The 18,167-nt window shown below is 37.9% G+C and overlaps 1 protein-coding gene across 1 annotated transcript in view; it reads left to right on the top strand.

The window, feature by feature from the left end:
* Window positions 1-15,342, top strand: part of LOC109919559 (otoancorin-like) — a 200,571-nt gene extending 185,229 nt beyond the window's left edge. Inside the window, exons 20-25 of the mRNA XM_048615372.1 lie at window positions 2,236-2,388; window positions 3,332-3,480; window positions 4,484-4,623; window positions 5,151-5,248; window positions 6,348-6,489; window positions 9,928-15,342. Of these exons, the coding sequence (XP_048471329.1) occupies window positions 2,236-2,388; window positions 3,332-3,480; window positions 4,484-4,623; window positions 5,151-5,248; window positions 6,348-6,489; window positions 9,928-9,998 (753 nt within the window). The 3' untranslated portion in view covers window positions 9,999-15,342. The remainder of the gene's footprint in view (window positions 1-2,235; window positions 2,389-3,331; window positions 3,481-4,483; window positions 4,624-5,150; window positions 5,249-6,347; window positions 6,490-9,927) is intronic.
* The last annotated feature ends 2,825 nt before the right edge of the window (window positions 15,343-18,167 follow it).

Genomic DNA, 18,167 nt, shown 5'->3' with positions numbered 1-18,167 from the left:
TGTGTTCATCCAGCTCTACATCTTGTTATCTCAGAGTACAGGCTGAGTTTGCCTAACATCTCTTCATGGGACAATCCCACTATCCTTGGAACAAACTTGGAGAGCCTTATGCTCCTCCCAATGATTTTTAACATGGTCTTCAATGTATAACGTGAGTTGTAAATTTGCTTCCACCTGAGATCCATTTCACAGATTATGCACTGATCAGTTCTAAAAATTGTTTCCAACAGCAGAGCTGCACTTGGTGCAGCAGCAAGGTAACAAACAGTGTCTGCCATCAATTAGACAAAGCCCCGCAGCTTTCGACTAAAGCACTTCACTCAGTAAATTGCTGTAAGTTTTGAGTTAATGATGGCATCACACAGGAGCAGCACAGTGGCTCAGTGGATGGCACTACTGCCTCACTGCACCAGGGACCCGGGTTCAATTTCACTCGCGGGTGACTGTCTGTGGTGAGGTTTGCACATTCTCCCCGTGTCTGAGTGGGTTTCCTCCAGGAGCTCCAGTTTCCTCCCACTGTCCAAAGATGTGCGGGTTAGGTGGATTGGCCATGCTAATCCATAGTGTTCAGGGAAGTGTAAATTAGGTGGGTTATAGGAGGATGGGTCTGGGTGAGATGCTCTGAGGGTCGGTGTGGGCCTGTTTCCACACTGTAGGGAGTCCAAGTCGAAAGAAACAAGGCTTCAGGAGCCTCAGAGATGGGAGAAAGGATTCATCTTGAAATTCCTCTATGGACTTCTCGCACAACTAAATCTTGACACTTTTGTTCAAATGACAGAATTTAACTTCTCCCATTAAGGATAAAGAAAGAGAGTTAAATGAGAAAAAGAAATAGAATGCTTGGAAAGATGAAATTAAAATTATTTGTTGAATTTTTTTATAAGCTACAACATTTAATACCTGAATGCATGAGAGTCTGCACTTGTAATTGTTCATTTTTGTAATATGTGAGATTGACAGATTGGTAGCAATTAACAGTTATCATGGTTTTAAAACAATACCTCCAGATAACATTACTTGACTTAACTGCCTTATAAGTCTTGTATTAATGCTTAAATGCAAGAAATTCATGTTATTCAAAACATTATAATTTTCAGCACATAGTGAGGGCTGAATTCATTGCTCCATTCCTTCAGTAGGCTTGCAGGCAAAGAGTAGAAAGCCTGCCCCATCCCAACTTTGCATCCCTCACATCCCCAGATGAGGGAGAATGGCTTTTCCACCCAGGGGTAAGCAGAGACCCTTAAAAAGCCACCTAAAGTCCTGATATTCAACCAGTGGTAGTCAACACATAATATTCTAGACAAATCCTGGAAGGCCTACATGAGGTCTGTTTCTTTAGGGGGGAAGAGAGAGTGGGGCAGTCCCTTCTTGGACAGCCTCCGTAAAATGGAGGGATCCACTGGTATCTGGGAGGGGCTCAAAGGGAGATCCTCTCAATTATTTACATCGAAAACCTTCTTCTGCTTATCAGGACCTCCCTCACCAGATCCCCAGAATTATTTTCCTTAACCTGGTTTCTGAGGTTTTCAGCAACATTACTTCTCTTGAGCTCTGCTGCAGCAATGGAGGTGGCCACTTCTCCTGGTGGCACTACTGACCTTTGATTGGTGGGACATTCGTCCTGCAAGGGAAATTACTATGGAAACTCCTGCTGCAGGAGCCTGGGATGTTAATGATAGCCAACAAGCTGTTTGTTTCAGCTTTAGTACTCTCTGGGCTTCCAAACATGGTCTCAGCAGGACTGCCACTAGTTTTACAGCCAATGAATAGGCCCACAACAGTAATCATTAAATTATTTCTGCAAACAACGGTAGAGCAGTATATTGGATTTTCAAACTTCACCAGACAGCTGCTTCTGGCCTGAAATTGTTCTATCCATTTATTATGAATAGATAACAACACATACCATTTGCTTCAGCATTTGACAACAAAATCTGGCATCCTTATATGAAGTACAGATTCACTCCAGTTTCACACTTCAAATCTAAATGAGAAGTTTGCTAATGAAGCAATATTAATCTGGAAAACTTTTGTGGCTCAGTGAAACTCTCCCTGAAAGTCTGGTAAAAGCAGAATTTAGTTTTATCAGAGCACTAAACTAAACTCGTCTTCTTACTGTGACCATCATGGTTACAGTATCAAAGATAACCTTGTGTTATCATGGGACATTTTACAATTACAACGATATAATATGCAACTGCAGTTTCATCTATTAAGTTCTTGTCTCTTCAGGCTTTTGGTATGAATATCTCAAATGACCAGCTTGCCTCTCTAAAGAAGATCACACTCGGCTTTGATGAGAGTGAAGTAACGCAATATTTCACTGCACCTGATATTGATACTATTGGTGCAATCTCAGACTACCAGGAATGGGCCAGCACTGAGGTGAGAATGAGATTTGATTTACCACTAATGTCATTCAAAAAATCATTTAGGTTATTTTTAACTGTTTTGTTTCACACAAAGATCATTGTTGGAACTGTTTTGATTGGCCCTGAATTGCTTTGCAACTTTCAGACTATTACCTTTAGGAAAAATATGAAAGTCATTAACCTAGTCACAGCAAATAGTTTTATTTTGTTTTTATTTAACCTACCTGCCTGGTTTTCCCTCAAAAAAATGAATGGAAGTAATGAAGAAATTGCTGAGTTCTACAGAAGTTAGCCAGACAAGAGTTTACAATACCCTATGGAGTTTAAGTAACTCGGTGTAATTAGTTTCGGAGAACTTCAGAGATTCTAGATTTAGTGATGAGAAATATTGACCACCAATGGTCAGACAAATGGGAAAAAAAAAATCCTGATCCATGATGTTGAGGAGCAAAAGATGTAACAAATGGTAATTTCTTGTCATACCTTTTCAGGTGAGGGGAGCAGTGGTGTTGTAGTGCTTTCACTGGACTAGTAATCCAGCACAATAGAATGGACTGGGGATATGAGTTCAAATTCCACAGTGGCAAATGTTGAAATTTGAATTCAAGTAAAAAGCTGAAATAAAACTATCTTCATTGCGATTGTCATAAGGATCCATTTGGTTCACTAATATCCTTTAACATATGCTTTCAGAACCACAGTAATGTGGTTAAATTCCCTTTGTGCAATTAGGGATGGACAAAACTGAGCCAGCAATGCCCACTTCACATGAATGAGTTTTTAAAGAAAGTACAAATAGACTTTTCATAATACTGATTATTCTGTTCAAGTTTTTTATTCTTTGACAATGAATTCTTAAAAGATAATCATATAAATTTGCTATGATGAACTTGCAGCTGTATTAAATTCTTGCACACCAAGTTTGATGATTTACAGTGATTTTCTTTCCTTTAAAGTATTCCAAACAAGCCAAGACTATCATGAAGAACTTCTTGGGTCAGCGATCAGACAGTCAACTTAGTAGCACAGATCTTGTTGGTATGGGTTATTTCCTTTGTACCCGTAGCTCAGACGAAATCAAGAACATTAATGCGACAGCCTACAGGTAACACTCAAGACTCATTTTTCTTGTCTTTGGTCATTTCATCCTTATGATTAAGAGTAAGATTTGAAGTAGAGAATATTGCCCACAAAACTATACGTAATGTATACTTCCAATGCAGCAGTTGACATGGTGTCAGAGAACGTACTTAGAGAAAACAGTGGTTGAAGGTTCTTGTGAAATGTATGGAATTGGGTATTCGATCACTCCATGAATTTTTTTTCAGATTGCTGATTGTAATGTGAAGTGCATCTGTCTCATCTGCAGAGGCCAGGGGAGAGAAAGTTAGGATTTTCTTTTAGCAATTTTTTTTCGTTTTTCTTCCCTCTTCCCAGCCAACACTCAATAGTATCTTGTTGCACTTCCCTTTCCAATAATTCATCAAAGTAGCTATGGCACATTATGAGGTTAGACTGTGAACATTAGCAATTAATCAAGCAAAAACAGAAATTGCTGGAGAAACTTAGCAGGTCTCGTAGCATCTATGGAGTGACAAGTTGTGAAAGACCTCGCAGTTGAGCATATTGGAAATGTCCACACATGAACACTTTCAGTAGAGATTACTGAATGAGAATTAGACTGATTTTCTTTCTTACTTTGCCACCACAGGGGCATATGGCTCCCAGAAAACATGTTCAGCTTCATTCTGGCTAAGACCAAAAAGCTTAAATTGAGTGGGAGTAAAGTTGGAACCTTACCGGTCTGTATGCTGTATTTACACAATGGACTGTGCATTGCATTAAATAGCTTGCGTTGAGTTAAATAAATGGAGAATGTTGATGGTAATTCATGACAAATTAACTGTAATTGTTAACATTTGTTGATCACACTTACACAACAATGTACATTGCGTGTCAGTTTTCTAAAATTTTTACAAACTTACCTGGATTAGATTTTTATTACACTTCGTGATTCTGAATTTGAATTGAAGCATCTGTATCACTAAGCATTGCCAAGTGAAGGCAACGTTCAATGCTCACAAATTGCTCTGCTTTATATTCTATAGCACTGCTGCCAAGGAGATTGGGGAAACGATGTGTCCTAATATTGAGACTCTAACTGCTTTGAAGAATAAAGCAGTGGAAGCATTTTCCAGTGTGGATACCTGGACTGGCACACAATTGCAAGAGATAGGGGTCGTAGCAGGTAAGAAATGCTTTGATATTTTAATATGGAATGGGCCATTCAATCCAACTATTTCCTGCCATTGTTTACACTAAAAGAAAAAAAACTTATCACATTTTTCGTATCCCTAAACTTTTTCAATTTAATTTCATTTTGAATGTTAACTGTGTCTATGTTGCCCTGTACCTCTGACAGTGCATTCCTTATCCTCTGTTCTTTTGCTCTGAAGTACAGTAAACAAAAGAATAATTCATCCTTCAAATTCATGCAAATTGAGGATAAAAGTTTTTTTTAAAAAATGCACATCCACCAGGGTTGGTTGGGAAGAAGCTGAAACTGGCAGGAATGATTACGTTTCCCACAACAATTTTGTTCGAGAATAATTTAAGGAGAGAAAGCTTTCCTCCCATTCTGATTGAAGAATAGCCATTGTGTGTCCAGTAGAATACAAAGAAAACTGCTGCATTTACAGCAATCTTTGGAAGTTTTGGATCTTTTAACAGCTTGTTCAATCTAATTGTGAGTAATCTTACACCTTTATCTTACAGCTGGCCTTAGTAAAGAAGAAGTGCCCAAACTGATGACATCTGCAGTTTCATTCTTGACACCAGGAGCTGTTTCCAAGATCCCCCCAAATGTTTTCTCGGCAAGTGCTATAAGAACTCATTAATGAATTGCATTTGAAAGCTGGATTGTTTGAAATAATCAAATGAGAAAAATGTGCCAGGGATCTTGTTCTAACACAGCTGGGAAACATTACCGATTTTTAATGCCCTCTTAAACATCTTGGAGTCTATTTTGACTTGGCTGTGAAACAGATTGGCAGACAGCCATTCTGGCATTTCTGCCCACGTAATTTTCAATTTGGCAGGTGAGCTGTGGAGCACCAAATGGAGTGCGGCCCTCAAAACTGAGGCATTGAGATCGGATCCATACGATTTCAATCTGTGGGGTCAACAGTCACACTTGCAGAACATGGAGCTTCAGTATCCTCTCCAGTTTCATTGGTCGTGGATGGTCAGACCCTGCAGAGTGCAAATGCCAACCATCTCTGCACTGAAGCAGCAAATGGAGTCCTATTTATCTCACAGAATGGAATAATTGAAAACAAAGAAAGGTGAGGTATTTAGTGAACCTACTGATTCTTGACCAGCTATTATGCTTCACTTCCAAACTGAATTGTCACCCCGTTATCTTATTTATAAATAGATAGGACCAACTGTAATTTCTATAACCCCATTGATTCTTTCATTGTACAATGTTTGGTGTCTCCCATGATATAGGTAAAAGCCTCAATTCCTATGCCTTGATGAACAATCAAGGATTTTTTTGAAACCACAAATAAAAGGAAAAATTGTAGTGAAGTCTATGTTGAGGTGCCTTAACAAACAATCAATCATTTTTTCAATGCATTGAACCTCGGTCAATGTATTACGATTAGGGGAAGGACTCGGGAAAATAGCTCCACTGCACCCACTGCAACTTATTGTCTTTTGTCACTAAGTCTCCATAGGCTTCTCCTGAGTTGACAGTGACTGAGCATTTCCTAATAGGATGTAAAATACACTTAAGAATTTAATGGCACTTAAATCTTACATCTTTTAATCCTTCACTGGAATTCCTTTTGGAAAACAAGACACTTCCATGAAGTTTTTTGATTCCATCATCCACATGAGTAGATAAGTGGATTCCACATGCAATCTGTTCTTAATTAGCTAGCAAAACTTTCTTTCTTATTACATTAGGCTATGACTGTTGAGCAATTGAGAAATCTGGGGCCACAGAACTATGGCGCAGTTACTGACGCACAGAAAGCAGCCTTGTCACAGGAGAAGCTTCAAGCCTTAAAAGAAAATGCAGGATTTGAGCGAGCCATTGATAATGCAGGTAAACAATGTCTTCATAAACCAATCTCATAACAATATTTGTGAGATGTTATTGTGTTGAATGATAAGAGCTGATATTTTATCAGAACAGGGAAAATAGAAACAGTGTTGGGCCATTTAACCCCTCACATCTGATCTAAACATACCCACCTCGATATGAGACGAGTTAAACTAATTGTAGTGGGAATTCAACCACCATTTTGACTTTAGATTCAACACTTGTAGATTTGTCTTTCCAACATACATACGTTAGGAGACAAACATTATTAAAGTGAACCGAGGTATCTCTCCAAAACACAATCAGCATCGTAATTTCTCGTCTTAATTCTCTTATTTAATTTCTATGTTTTGACAGTTGACTTATCATTGTCTATCTTCATACTTGCATCATATATGTGTATCAACATACGTTCTGCAGATGTCATGATTCATATTCTCGTCAGCTGTCAGACACTGATGATTACCATGTGTCTAATGTTGTCTCTTATTTATTTCCTTATCTCCCTGAGACTGTTGATTCAAAATGTAATTGTTATTCAGTTTTGCTAATGTACATTCTTAGCCAGATTCCTGTACAATTGGCTACATAACCCATTATGCCTACACTACTGGCTACATTTCTTATCATGCTTAGGAAAGATGATCAGAGCTACATTTGTCTATTCTATGCATTTAAACATCAACCTTAATTAGTTGTCTCACTTTACAAAGCAAGTGTAGATTTTAACTTTCTGAAGGTTAATGTTCCTCTGGTGCCTATCACTGGGGTTTTACAATATTCAGCAGGGGTCATGCCATCAATCAGAATAAGCAACCAATCCTGTTGAAGAATCTTCAAGGATGCCAAATCAGGAGACAAAATAAGACGGTAAGATATCAGAGCAGAAGCAGGCCATCAGGCCCATTGAGTCTGCTCCACCTTTCAATGAGAGCATGTTTGCTCTGATGGTCTGAAAATGCAATGATTATCCTTCAATTTTTAATCATTTTACAGATAATTAAATAAAAATACAAGCAGGATTAAGTTATGAAGATGAAATATCACAAATATTTTCTTCTCTTATTGTGTTGAAAGGCTGGATATGGAGGGTAAGAAGCTAAGAGGTGACTTCATAGAAGTGTATAAAATCATGAGGAGTATAGATAGGGTTAATGGTAGGTGTCTTTTCCCTAGGTTGGGGGATTTCAAGGCTAAGGGGCATATTTTTAAAGTGAAAGCAGAGATTTTAAAAAGACATGAGGGACAAACACAGAGAGGGTGGTTCGCATGTGGAATGAACTTTGTGAGGGAGTGGTGGATATGGACACAATTACAATGTTTAAAAGACACTTGGATAAGTACATGAATAGGAAAGGCCTGGACGGATATGGACCAGGAGCAGGCAGGTGGGAGTAGTTTAGTTTGGAGTTATGTTCGGCATGGACTGGTTAGACCAAAGGGTCTGTTTTAGTGCAGTATGACTCTTTTCGGAAACCCATTCATGATGATTTTATAATGGAATAAAAATTTGATATTCCACAATTATAAAGTTAATTCCTTAAAGATAGAGAGTGGATCTATGTGAAGTCCTAAATGGTGTAGGCAATGGCAAGTCGATTAGAATAATTTAGTGAGAACAAAAAAATAGGAATCTTAACATTGGGAAAAAAATACCCAATTTTACACATTTGGTTTCAACGGCTGGGTGAAAACTTCATTAGTGAGCAGCAAAAGGTCTATCTGCATTATTAATATCTTATCATTTTGTAACATATATGTGGCTTGCTAATTTTTTCAGCAGTAGGGAGAAACTAGATGGTGATAATTCCCAACATGTAAGTCTGAGTAGATACCTGGCAGCTGTAAATCAACAGTGTCTTCTATGGGTATCCACCTTGGCAAGCATAATTCACTTCACCATGTTCCATGGGCAACACCTGCCTACATCTTTCATCCCTGGAGGTTGGCATCAGTCACCAGCCTCATCACGTCATCATGGCGCATTTTCGACTCACATATAAGAAGGTTCACAGATTCAATGTATTTTCAAACATACTGAAGCCTTTCATTGCAATGCTGCAGGGATACATTCCTGTTTCATGAATCAGAACTGGATACATCTCAGGCCTCTTGGCTTGCTTTCTTAGTTCACACTCATTTTGTGTCCACTTAAGTGATCATGGCAATGCTGCCTTAGTTTGCCTTTTTCACATCACTGTCTCACTCAGAAGCTAAAGGCTCATAGCACTTCTGCCTTACCTTGCCTTTTTGCACAGGCAGAAAGCAAGGCAGCTTGTGATATTTGGCAGTAATAATCAGTCAGTGGTAGACGTATTGTTGAGTGGCATCATGCCTCATTAGTGTCTCAGCTTCCAGCATGTCATGAGCACGCTTCAACTAAATAGCCATGTCACAAACTCCAAGGAGAGTATTTCTCAGTCAAGTCAAGGGAAGAAAGTTTTCAGAAGTTACTGGCACAGTCAGTCAACAGAATCATCCAAATCCAGGGGCTTGGATTTAGTCAGCTACTTGAGGCATTCAGGGTCAGGGATTTTGTTTCATTGCAGCCCAGGGAGTAGGCAATAGTCAGCCCAGGAGGTCCAGCTCGAGCAGTCCAAAGATTTCAGTAAGTCAGAAGAAGAGGTGCGCAGGGATCAATCTGGGGTCTGCATACTTGTCAGTCAAGGCTGTCTCACCATGTTGAACAGGGGATGGTACACAGTCAGGGGGTCTGTTCACTGAAACTCAAATCAGGGCTGTCACTGCTGTGCAGGGGAAGTCAATTGTGGGAACTGGAGGCAGCTGCTAAAAATAGAGAGGATAATAACGGTGAATGGCAGCAACTCAGTATTAAGATGTGGCAGATGGAACAGCATGGGAAGGCAAGGGGCACACAATGAGATGGGAATGGCTACCAATGGTCATCACCACCCTGGCATCAAAGGGGGCAACAGGGCATAACTAAGCAGTATGTCTGGAGCTTGGTAAATTTTGTGACATAGTCCTGTTTAGCTACTGTTTTGATTCTTTAACTTTCTGTGCGGTGTTCTATTAAGTTGACAGTGTCAGTGCAGTTACAGACTACTTTCATTGCATAAATCTCATTATCCATCTCCAAATCTAGCAGTGAATGTACTTCTGACAAGTGGTTACGCTACAAATTCTCCAAACAGCAAACATAAATTAGTCTCTCTCATAGCAACGCATGTCGATGAGATTAAACTGTCCTTCAAAATGATGCTGCTTTTATAAACCCATTTATTTTCCCTTGTCTATTTTTCCATTAAAAGCCCAGTTAGTTGAATGGAAACAGATTGTGATGACGTCAGGAGGCGTTGACGTAGTCAGTGACCCCATTTGCAGCAAAATAGAAATCGATTAATGTATTAAAATGATATTACTTAGACAATGTTTGACTTTTCATTCTATCTTATTGCTTTGATTCTGTTTTCTTATCAGGTGCAATCTCCTGGAACCCTGTGATGATACTGACCCTTCTGGTTCTCAGCTTGACAGCGACACTTCATTAATCTGCAGAATTGCGAAAATCGCTGATGCCAAAAGCGACACCAAGCAAAGCCCAAAAATAATTACCCATTGAAGTTCAAGTTAAAAATAATGCAATTATGAACCACTGTAAATTCCTGCCCATTCACATTACAGAGGTTATTGGCTAACCACATAAAATGCAATCGGTAGAAAAATAGAATTTCTCACTAAATTTCCTAAAACTGAAAACATAAATACATTCTGTTAGTAACGTCTACTTCACATGAAATACCAGTTAACTCAAATATTGCTACAATGGGTGAAATGAGAATGATGCATATAGCCTGTTTGTCCAAGAAACTTGTTTATTGTGATTTGTATGATTAAAGACATGAAGTGCAGGTTTTCCTCCCCTTATTATTAAATATTAACCAGCTACCATTACAGTGAGCATGTCAAGGGAATGGAAAAAACAAGTGTGTGATCACTGCTGGTTTAACCTTTAGCTAGGGACAGAGATCATGTAATACAGCAGCTAGCTAGCTGTATAAATAATGCATTATGTGATCTCTGAGAGTTACTTCTGTTGCCTTTTCCAGCAAATGTTACAGCTTTGCTGGATGTGCGCGGATGAGATGGGGTGAGTGGGTGGGGGTAAGTTCTCTTTTGGGATATAGATGGATATTAATATCTAGTTTTCATGATATCAGTATCATGAATTTAGGGCAGCCTCAGTGGTCCTGCAACCTTTTATTTTCTATGTGTTATTTCTGATTCCATTTGAGAACATGCATTGGGAAGATAGACTTTCTTTATTAACTCAAGAGAATCATAAAGCGAACCTATTTGATGCTATATGTCAAGCGGTACACAAGAGGGAATGATGATTGCTTTGGTAGGATGGCGGAATAAAACTGCAGTTTGTTCAATTGAATTTACTTTTTGTCAATACACTCTTTACAATGGTGGTCTTTACTGTGAGCCACTCCATCAGATTGGCCCCACTCTGAGACCTGGTGAGGAATTAGCATATGAACTGAACTTACAAGCTATCTTGTGCTGGCTAAAATGAATTGCTGCCATTAGGAGTTCATGTTCTCCACATTCATTTCTCTGATCTTTGGATAGATGTTAATTCACTTGAAATCAACAGATTAACACATCTACGAAAATACTGGATGAAGTAAAGGCATAGAAATGCATTGTGAGTTCATCCCTTCATATTGCCATCTTTAAATTGAGGCAACATAATGCTAATAGAAGAGAAAATCAGGTGAATTACTTACTGTCTCTAATTTGCGCTACTAGGGAAAATAAACTTTATTTCCTATATCTCTTGCCCCTGAAATGTTCTAAAAAGGGATTTGAAATCTGGACATTATCATCAAGTCAGTAAGAACATGTTTCAATAAAATAATCAATATTTTAAAAAAAATTTAGATTTAGATTATTAATTTAGATTTGTTACCCTCTCATAGGTTGAAATGAAAATTAACGTGTTTCATAAAGTAGGACTTCAAAGGCTAAATAAAGAAATGTATTCACTTTCAGTGGGCTTGAATTAACTGCTTAAAGTAGATCATGAACTTTGTCTCAGTTAACTCATAAATGGTTTGGATATTTTTTTTTAATCTGTGAAGCACTTGTTGCAGAGAAGTAAACAAAATTGTGGCATTTTTACATGATCACATGTTCAGTTTGAGGGGTTAGTTATTCACCTTAACCTAAAAAGTAGAGTAAATGCCACTTCTTTTTCTTAGTTTTCTCCAAGGAAACTAAACAAATTTCAAAATTCAGAAAAATATTTTAGCAGAAAAGGAGATGGGTATTGACCTGTGAAGCGGGTTAAGTCATCAAACACTCCAGTGTGCTAAGAAACACTGGTATGTTCATTGAACAAGGACATGTTTCAATGCACTTGTTATAGATGAATCTATAATTTAAAACACAAATGGCAAAACCCAATCAATTGACAATGTAATCCCAAATTCTGTCAAGAGGTGAAAAGTAGTCTGATTAGCTAATGCATTACAATGGAGAAATCAGCGTTGAATAAAAGACACCAATCACCACCTTTTTCTCCTGTAGTACAAATTGTTGTGATCATTTTGAATTTGCGATTCTTGCATTTTTCCTGATGAATATAAAACAAAATGTTTCAAAAATACGTTTCTTCAGCAATATTCAAGTCATTAAATTTCTGAATAGTTGAAAGGTTCTTCTTTGCTGAAGTGAAAGGCTTTGTTCTCTCAGGGTTTGTTGCGACTGTGTTTACTCCAATAAGAGGAAGAGATGAGTGTGAGAAAGGGAATGTTTGGAGAGGATGGTCTGACATGTGTGGAGAGTGACAGTGTTACAAGGATGTGAAAAGGCTGTAAAATGTAGTTGAGTGTCAGTCGAAGTTGTTTGTTTGGTGATATGAAGAGGTTTTTTGTGAGACAGGAATGTGTGCATCTATAGGGTGTGGTAGTCTGAAGACTGCTGTGCAAGACAGTCTTGGGGAAGTCAGATTGAAGAAGTTTGCTCTTGAAGATGTCATGCCTATAACCTTCCCATCTTGGTAAAGCCACTGAATTTCTTCCAACCCTTCATTATAATCATGGGTCTATACTCCTGACACTTGCTGTAGGGCTTAGCACCACATCTATTTGGTCTGAGAGGCTGTCCTCTTCTTCCTATCCACATATTTATCTGTGGGGCTGTATAAATTGCAGAATTAACTCCAAAGATGTCTCAAAATCCTTGACAATCTTTTCACATTGAGAGAAGAAACATGAGCCCTACCTTGACAAGTTGGCTGGTAGGGTCAATTAATTGAGTGGCAATCACACCAGCATTCCCACCTCCAACCCAATTAAGCCTGGGGTGGAAAGTTCCCATGAATGGCCCTCCTATTCCATCACCAATCGAGGTTCTGAAGTAGGCCTTGTCCTTCCATTGTGGGCATTAACACATGGACAGGTAGGGGTTTCTCATGCAGTGAGTATGTCAAGCAAACCATGATATGATTGCTTGCAGCCTCCCACTGTGGCTGTCTGCACTTTTTAAATCTATTTGTTCAAAGGATGTGGGCATCACTGGCTTGGTCAGAATTCATTGTCCCTCCCTAATTGCTCAGAAGGCAGTTTAGAGTCAACCATATTGCTGTGGGTCCGGAGTCACATATTGACCAGACCAGGTAAGGACAGCAGTTTCCCTCCCTAAAGGACATAAATGAAACAGAGTTTTAATTAAAATTGATGTGAATTATTTGGTCACCATTTGGCCAGCTTTTAATCCTAGATTTTTATTGAATTTCACCATCTGTCATGGTGGGATACAAATCCAGACCCTGGAATGTTAGTCTGGGATTCAGAATTTCTAGTCCAGTGACATTACAACAACAATACTGCCTCCACCTTGTTCGAAGGTACCCTGCCTTTACTAATGATCCCCACCTCTGTCATAACCCAATGCTTGCAATAGCACCACTCATCCATCTCTTGATCCCTCTTTGATCTAAGGTCTTGGTTGGAGATGGCACCAACAGTAGCTTCTGCTTCTCTGCTGTGCTGCTGACTACAGAGGAGCTGTCGATCTCCAATTGACTGTCCCAAGATCCTTGATCCCTGAGAAGGATCCAACACTTGCTGGTCAAGTGCCCAAGCGGCACAAGATGCAGCATGTCTTCCAAGGCAAGGCTGAGACCTCTGTCACCTTCTCAAGTTTCTGCCATGCTATTTTATCAGGCTTATTCCTGTCTCTGTTCTTTTAATTTCAAAATGGTTCCATTATGATCTTTGCCAGGATCCATTTAAATATGGAGGCTTTAGCAACCAGGCATGGTTCATACTCATGCACATCTGGTCCAATTTGTTGTAAACACTGAGAGGGAGAGTTCTAAATGCTACAAATCTTAATCCTGTCTCTTTACTGGCTCTGAGCTTCTGCTGGCCGCTCACACTGCAAGCAAATCCAAAGATCAAAATGCTACCTTCAAGAATAAATGAGTTCTTATCTGTGAAAGTGCAAATTCATTATTTTCACACTGATGAAACTCTTTATTTTCTTAGAATACTTGCCTTTTACCTGAAGAGGACAGATATCTTTATTTATGTGTATTAAGTGTCAGTTGACACATACATATTAAAGAATTTATTGAGTATAAAATCAATCCAGCCGTGAGAGTCAAATCACGTCATTTTTATGAGTAAAGCATTTCTGTATGCCTGTATTCAGCACTATTTTATCTAAAGCAAAAGTTATTTTTTTTAATAATGCTATCTTGATGCCATATTTTGTTTAACAATTGCTGGGAAAATGTATTGTGACATTTTAAATTGATGGATATAAGGCAGGCAGACTGTCGAATAAACATTTGAACTGTTAACTTGGACACTGTAAAATGATTGTATTCACTGTAATCACAAATATATTTCAGTCTTCTTTAAAAAGAATTAAGAGTTAAGCACAATCAGAAAAATAATATGCCTGTAATTATGAATGATGTAACATTTGTTCAATTTGTTTGCTAAATCAATACTGAACTACTACCTAATGAATCAGTTCCTCTTGACCTTGTTGCTGTACTGTTGTTTTCATTATTTGCAGGTTCCCTGATTGTTATTCAGTCTCGGCAATATATTTCATTCTGATTAATGACCTTTCTTTGATTATATGCATACTTTCAGATTTCCCTCTTAATATTTTCAACAAGCTGAAAGTTGCATTTCAATCATGGCACAAATGTAATTAAAATAGAAAAAAAAGACTGGAAATACAAAACACAGAATCTAAAACAGAGCAAAGTTGACATTTTTGGACAGGGTTATTAAAAGTTTGGGTGTGATCTTTGTCTGTAAAATCATTTTTATAAGACGTCACAAAATGTCATGACCAAAGATATTAGAAAGAGATGAGCAAATTTTATTAAATATAAAGCATAAACATCAATTGTATCTGTCTGAGATTTAATTCAGATTACTCAGGGATTATCTGATATTACTTTTAGCATTAGAGAGAAAATAAATGGTGGAATTTAAAGAGTATAGGGAAACACTATACCACAGCACAGGGACTAAAAGAAAATTGCAGTAACAAACTCAGGATGTGACACCTATCCCATTCTGGGCTTTAACAATCTTGCTATCAGGTAGAAATTTCCTGCTGTTGTACCACACACTCATTTGATATCTCTTATGAGCTTACATTTTTAGTTACATGACAAATTCAGTCACTCTGTAGTAATTATTAAATTAATGTCCTAAGTTTGAAGAAAATGAAACAACATTTCAGAAGCTTTAAAAGTTAATTCTCTTTTGCTCTCCATAGAAGTCATGCAGCCTATTGAGTCTTTGTAGCGTTTGCTATTTTCATTTCTGCTTTCCAACATCGGCAGTAATGTACTCTTACATTTTGATAAGGAATTGATAATTTTGCCATAAATTGTAAATCCATAAAGTAGATAAATAATATCAACTAAATGGTGTTCATTAAGTCTTTTCTCTTTGACAACTTTTTTTTAAACAGCCTTCACAATGCATGATAGCAGATCAGAAAGAAGAAATTTCACACTTAAAAAGATGCCATTCACAAATCTGCATTTGATAAAGTTATTTTATTAATAACTGAAATATTTAACTCATTAGAGAATTGAATTTCAGGATGACCTATATCAAGATATAGGTCAAATTTCAAGATTTGAAAGAAGTCAAATTTAGTTTGCATTTTAATCATTTTACATAACTCAATCCAAATCATATTAATACAAGACAAACCAATTTGAATTGTTCTGTTCAGGCCTCCTAGCCAACAATCACTGATGAAGTTGATCATAAAGATGCATGAGCAAGCACCTGTTATGGGCCAGGTTGGAGCCCCCTCAAAATATTTTAAGAAGGTAGCCTGGGCCCTAGGCATTTTTTTTTTATTTTAAAGTGTCTGTTCCAGATGCAATCCGACTTGTCAAACTACTCGATGTTAAGCAAAACAAAATTTATTTAAACACTGTAGTTTAAAATACGACTAAAGAAAGAGGAATTTAGAATAACATAATTCTATTGGAAAACTTAATAGAATAACAGATACAGTAACTGTCACTAATTACCTGTTCCAATATAGTAACATCACATAAACATACCCCTTGCCAGAAAAGGAAAATTCCAATATAGATTCTAATAAACAGTCCTTCAATCCAGGAGGAAAAATTGTCAAGAGAAAATTCAGAGAGTAACGCAGCCAAGAGACATTCACCAAAGTTTCCAACTCTTTTGAAAGCCCAATAGCTTCTGAGAAAACTGGAAAGCCTTGTCTGTGAGAGCTGGCCACACCCAGGCTGATTTCATTGTTCCAACTTTAAGAAAAAAACCCAAGGCCTCACAAGCTGTTTACTCAAGTGGTATCAGTAGTCAGCTCGTTGCCTTTTCCTTACAACCTTTCTTCAAGAAAATGGACAAAATAACCTCTTAAGCCAAAGCATCATCGCACATCATTTTAATTCACAACATCTTTGAAGACAGTTGAAAGCTGCCTTGTTCTGAGGTCAGACAAGACTGACAACAACCTCTTGTATGTTTTGTAAAACTTTATTGAAGGAAAGACGTAAATTATTTATCTTAATCTAGGCTGAATTATTTTCATTGCAAGAGATGTTAGACTGAGTACATCTGAAAAGTGTTAAACACAAGGAACTGATTGTTTAATTTGAAGATCTGAGGCTGAGGTGTGAATGTGTACTGCATTCAAAAAAAATCAGGCAAACTACAATACAGCCAGACTTCAGGCTACTGATGGGCTCCATTCCTGAGTCCACTTGCAGTTGATTTGTACAGATGGAGCACAGTGCAGGACAACATAGCAGCATTCAAAAAGCACCTGGACAAATACATGAATAGGAAGGGAATAGAGTGATACTGATCCTGTAAATGAAGACAGTTTTAGAATGGAAGGGCAAAATGTGCTGATGCAGGCTTAAGGGCCGAAGTGCCTGGTTCTGTGCTGTATTGTTCTTCGTTCTTTGTTCTGTTATAAAGCAGCTATTTGTAAGTAGAGGAAATGTTCGTATGTTGGATATTTAAAATTACACCATGTTCGGGATCTCATTCATAAGTATAAACATTCATAAGTTGGACATTCGGAAATCGGGGACACACTGCATTAACTTGTTTTTAGATGTGTTTTTCCAGTTTCTAGCTTGGATTTGTTTTTCAACAGATGGTAGAATTACCCATTTTATTTCATTATGAGCAATTTGTTGATATAAAGAGTATTTCAGTATCAAGCATCACTGCTTCCTGTTTATGTTGAGCACAGTTATTCCTCCATATCCGCAAGGAAATTCCGTTCCTGAGAAATCCGTGAATGATGAAATTTAACAGCGTTGAGCTGGTTTAAAAATGCTAGTAGGTTAAAATAAATGTATGGTAAAAATATTGCAGATCTGTGATTTTGCCCACTGATGTTGATTTTTGTTGATATATTTTGGCATGGATAGGCAAATTTGTGATTTCGCTGATACAGAGGATGTATTGTAATAGAGTTTGGTACCATTCTAGTGACAATTTTCCCTTCTTTTGACTGCCACAATATTATCTTTAGATAACCTGAAATTAAGAAACTATTATTGCAGTGTGGAATTTAGATTGGGGAGGCAAAGACCATTGGTATTACCACTGGACTGTTAATCCAGAGACCCAGGTAATGTTCTGGGGACCCAGGTTCAAATCCTGTCATGACAGATGATGGAATTTGAATTCAATAAATATCTGGAATTAAGAGTCCATTGTCGATTGTTGGAAAAACCCATCTGGTTCACTAGTGTCCTTCAGAGGAGGAAACTGCCATCCATACCTGGTCTGGCTTACATATAACTCCAGACCCAAGGCAATGTGGTTGACTCTTAATTGCCCTCTGGTCAGTTAGGGATGGGCAATAAATGCTGGCCTAGCCAGTGACACTCCCATCTTGTAAATGAATTTAAAAAATTCCAATTAAAACAGAAGTTATATCAACCAATGACGATTGTGACTGCATCTGTTTCTATGTAGTCATCTATTGTCAATGCAGTGCTGTTCTTACCAGTCAACTTGTGATGTTTGGAAACATCACCCATCAAGTGAAAATTTCCATAGAATGTAAAACTATTTTCTACATTGAACCATGACCATTGCTCAATTGGTAGTCACTTTCAGATAGGTCACAAAGTGGCCAGTATAGAGAATGAAACAAAGTCA

The sequence above is a fragment of the Rhincodon typus genome, chromosome 32 (genome assembly GCF_021869965.1).
Source record: "Rhincodon typus isolate 14 chromosome 32, sRhiTyp1.1, whole genome shotgun sequence".
NCBI classification, from domain to species: domain Eukaryota; kingdom Metazoa; phylum Chordata; class Chondrichthyes; order Orectolobiformes; family Rhincodontidae; genus Rhincodon; species Rhincodon typus.
This window is presented reverse-complemented; position numbering and strand designations above follow the sequence as displayed.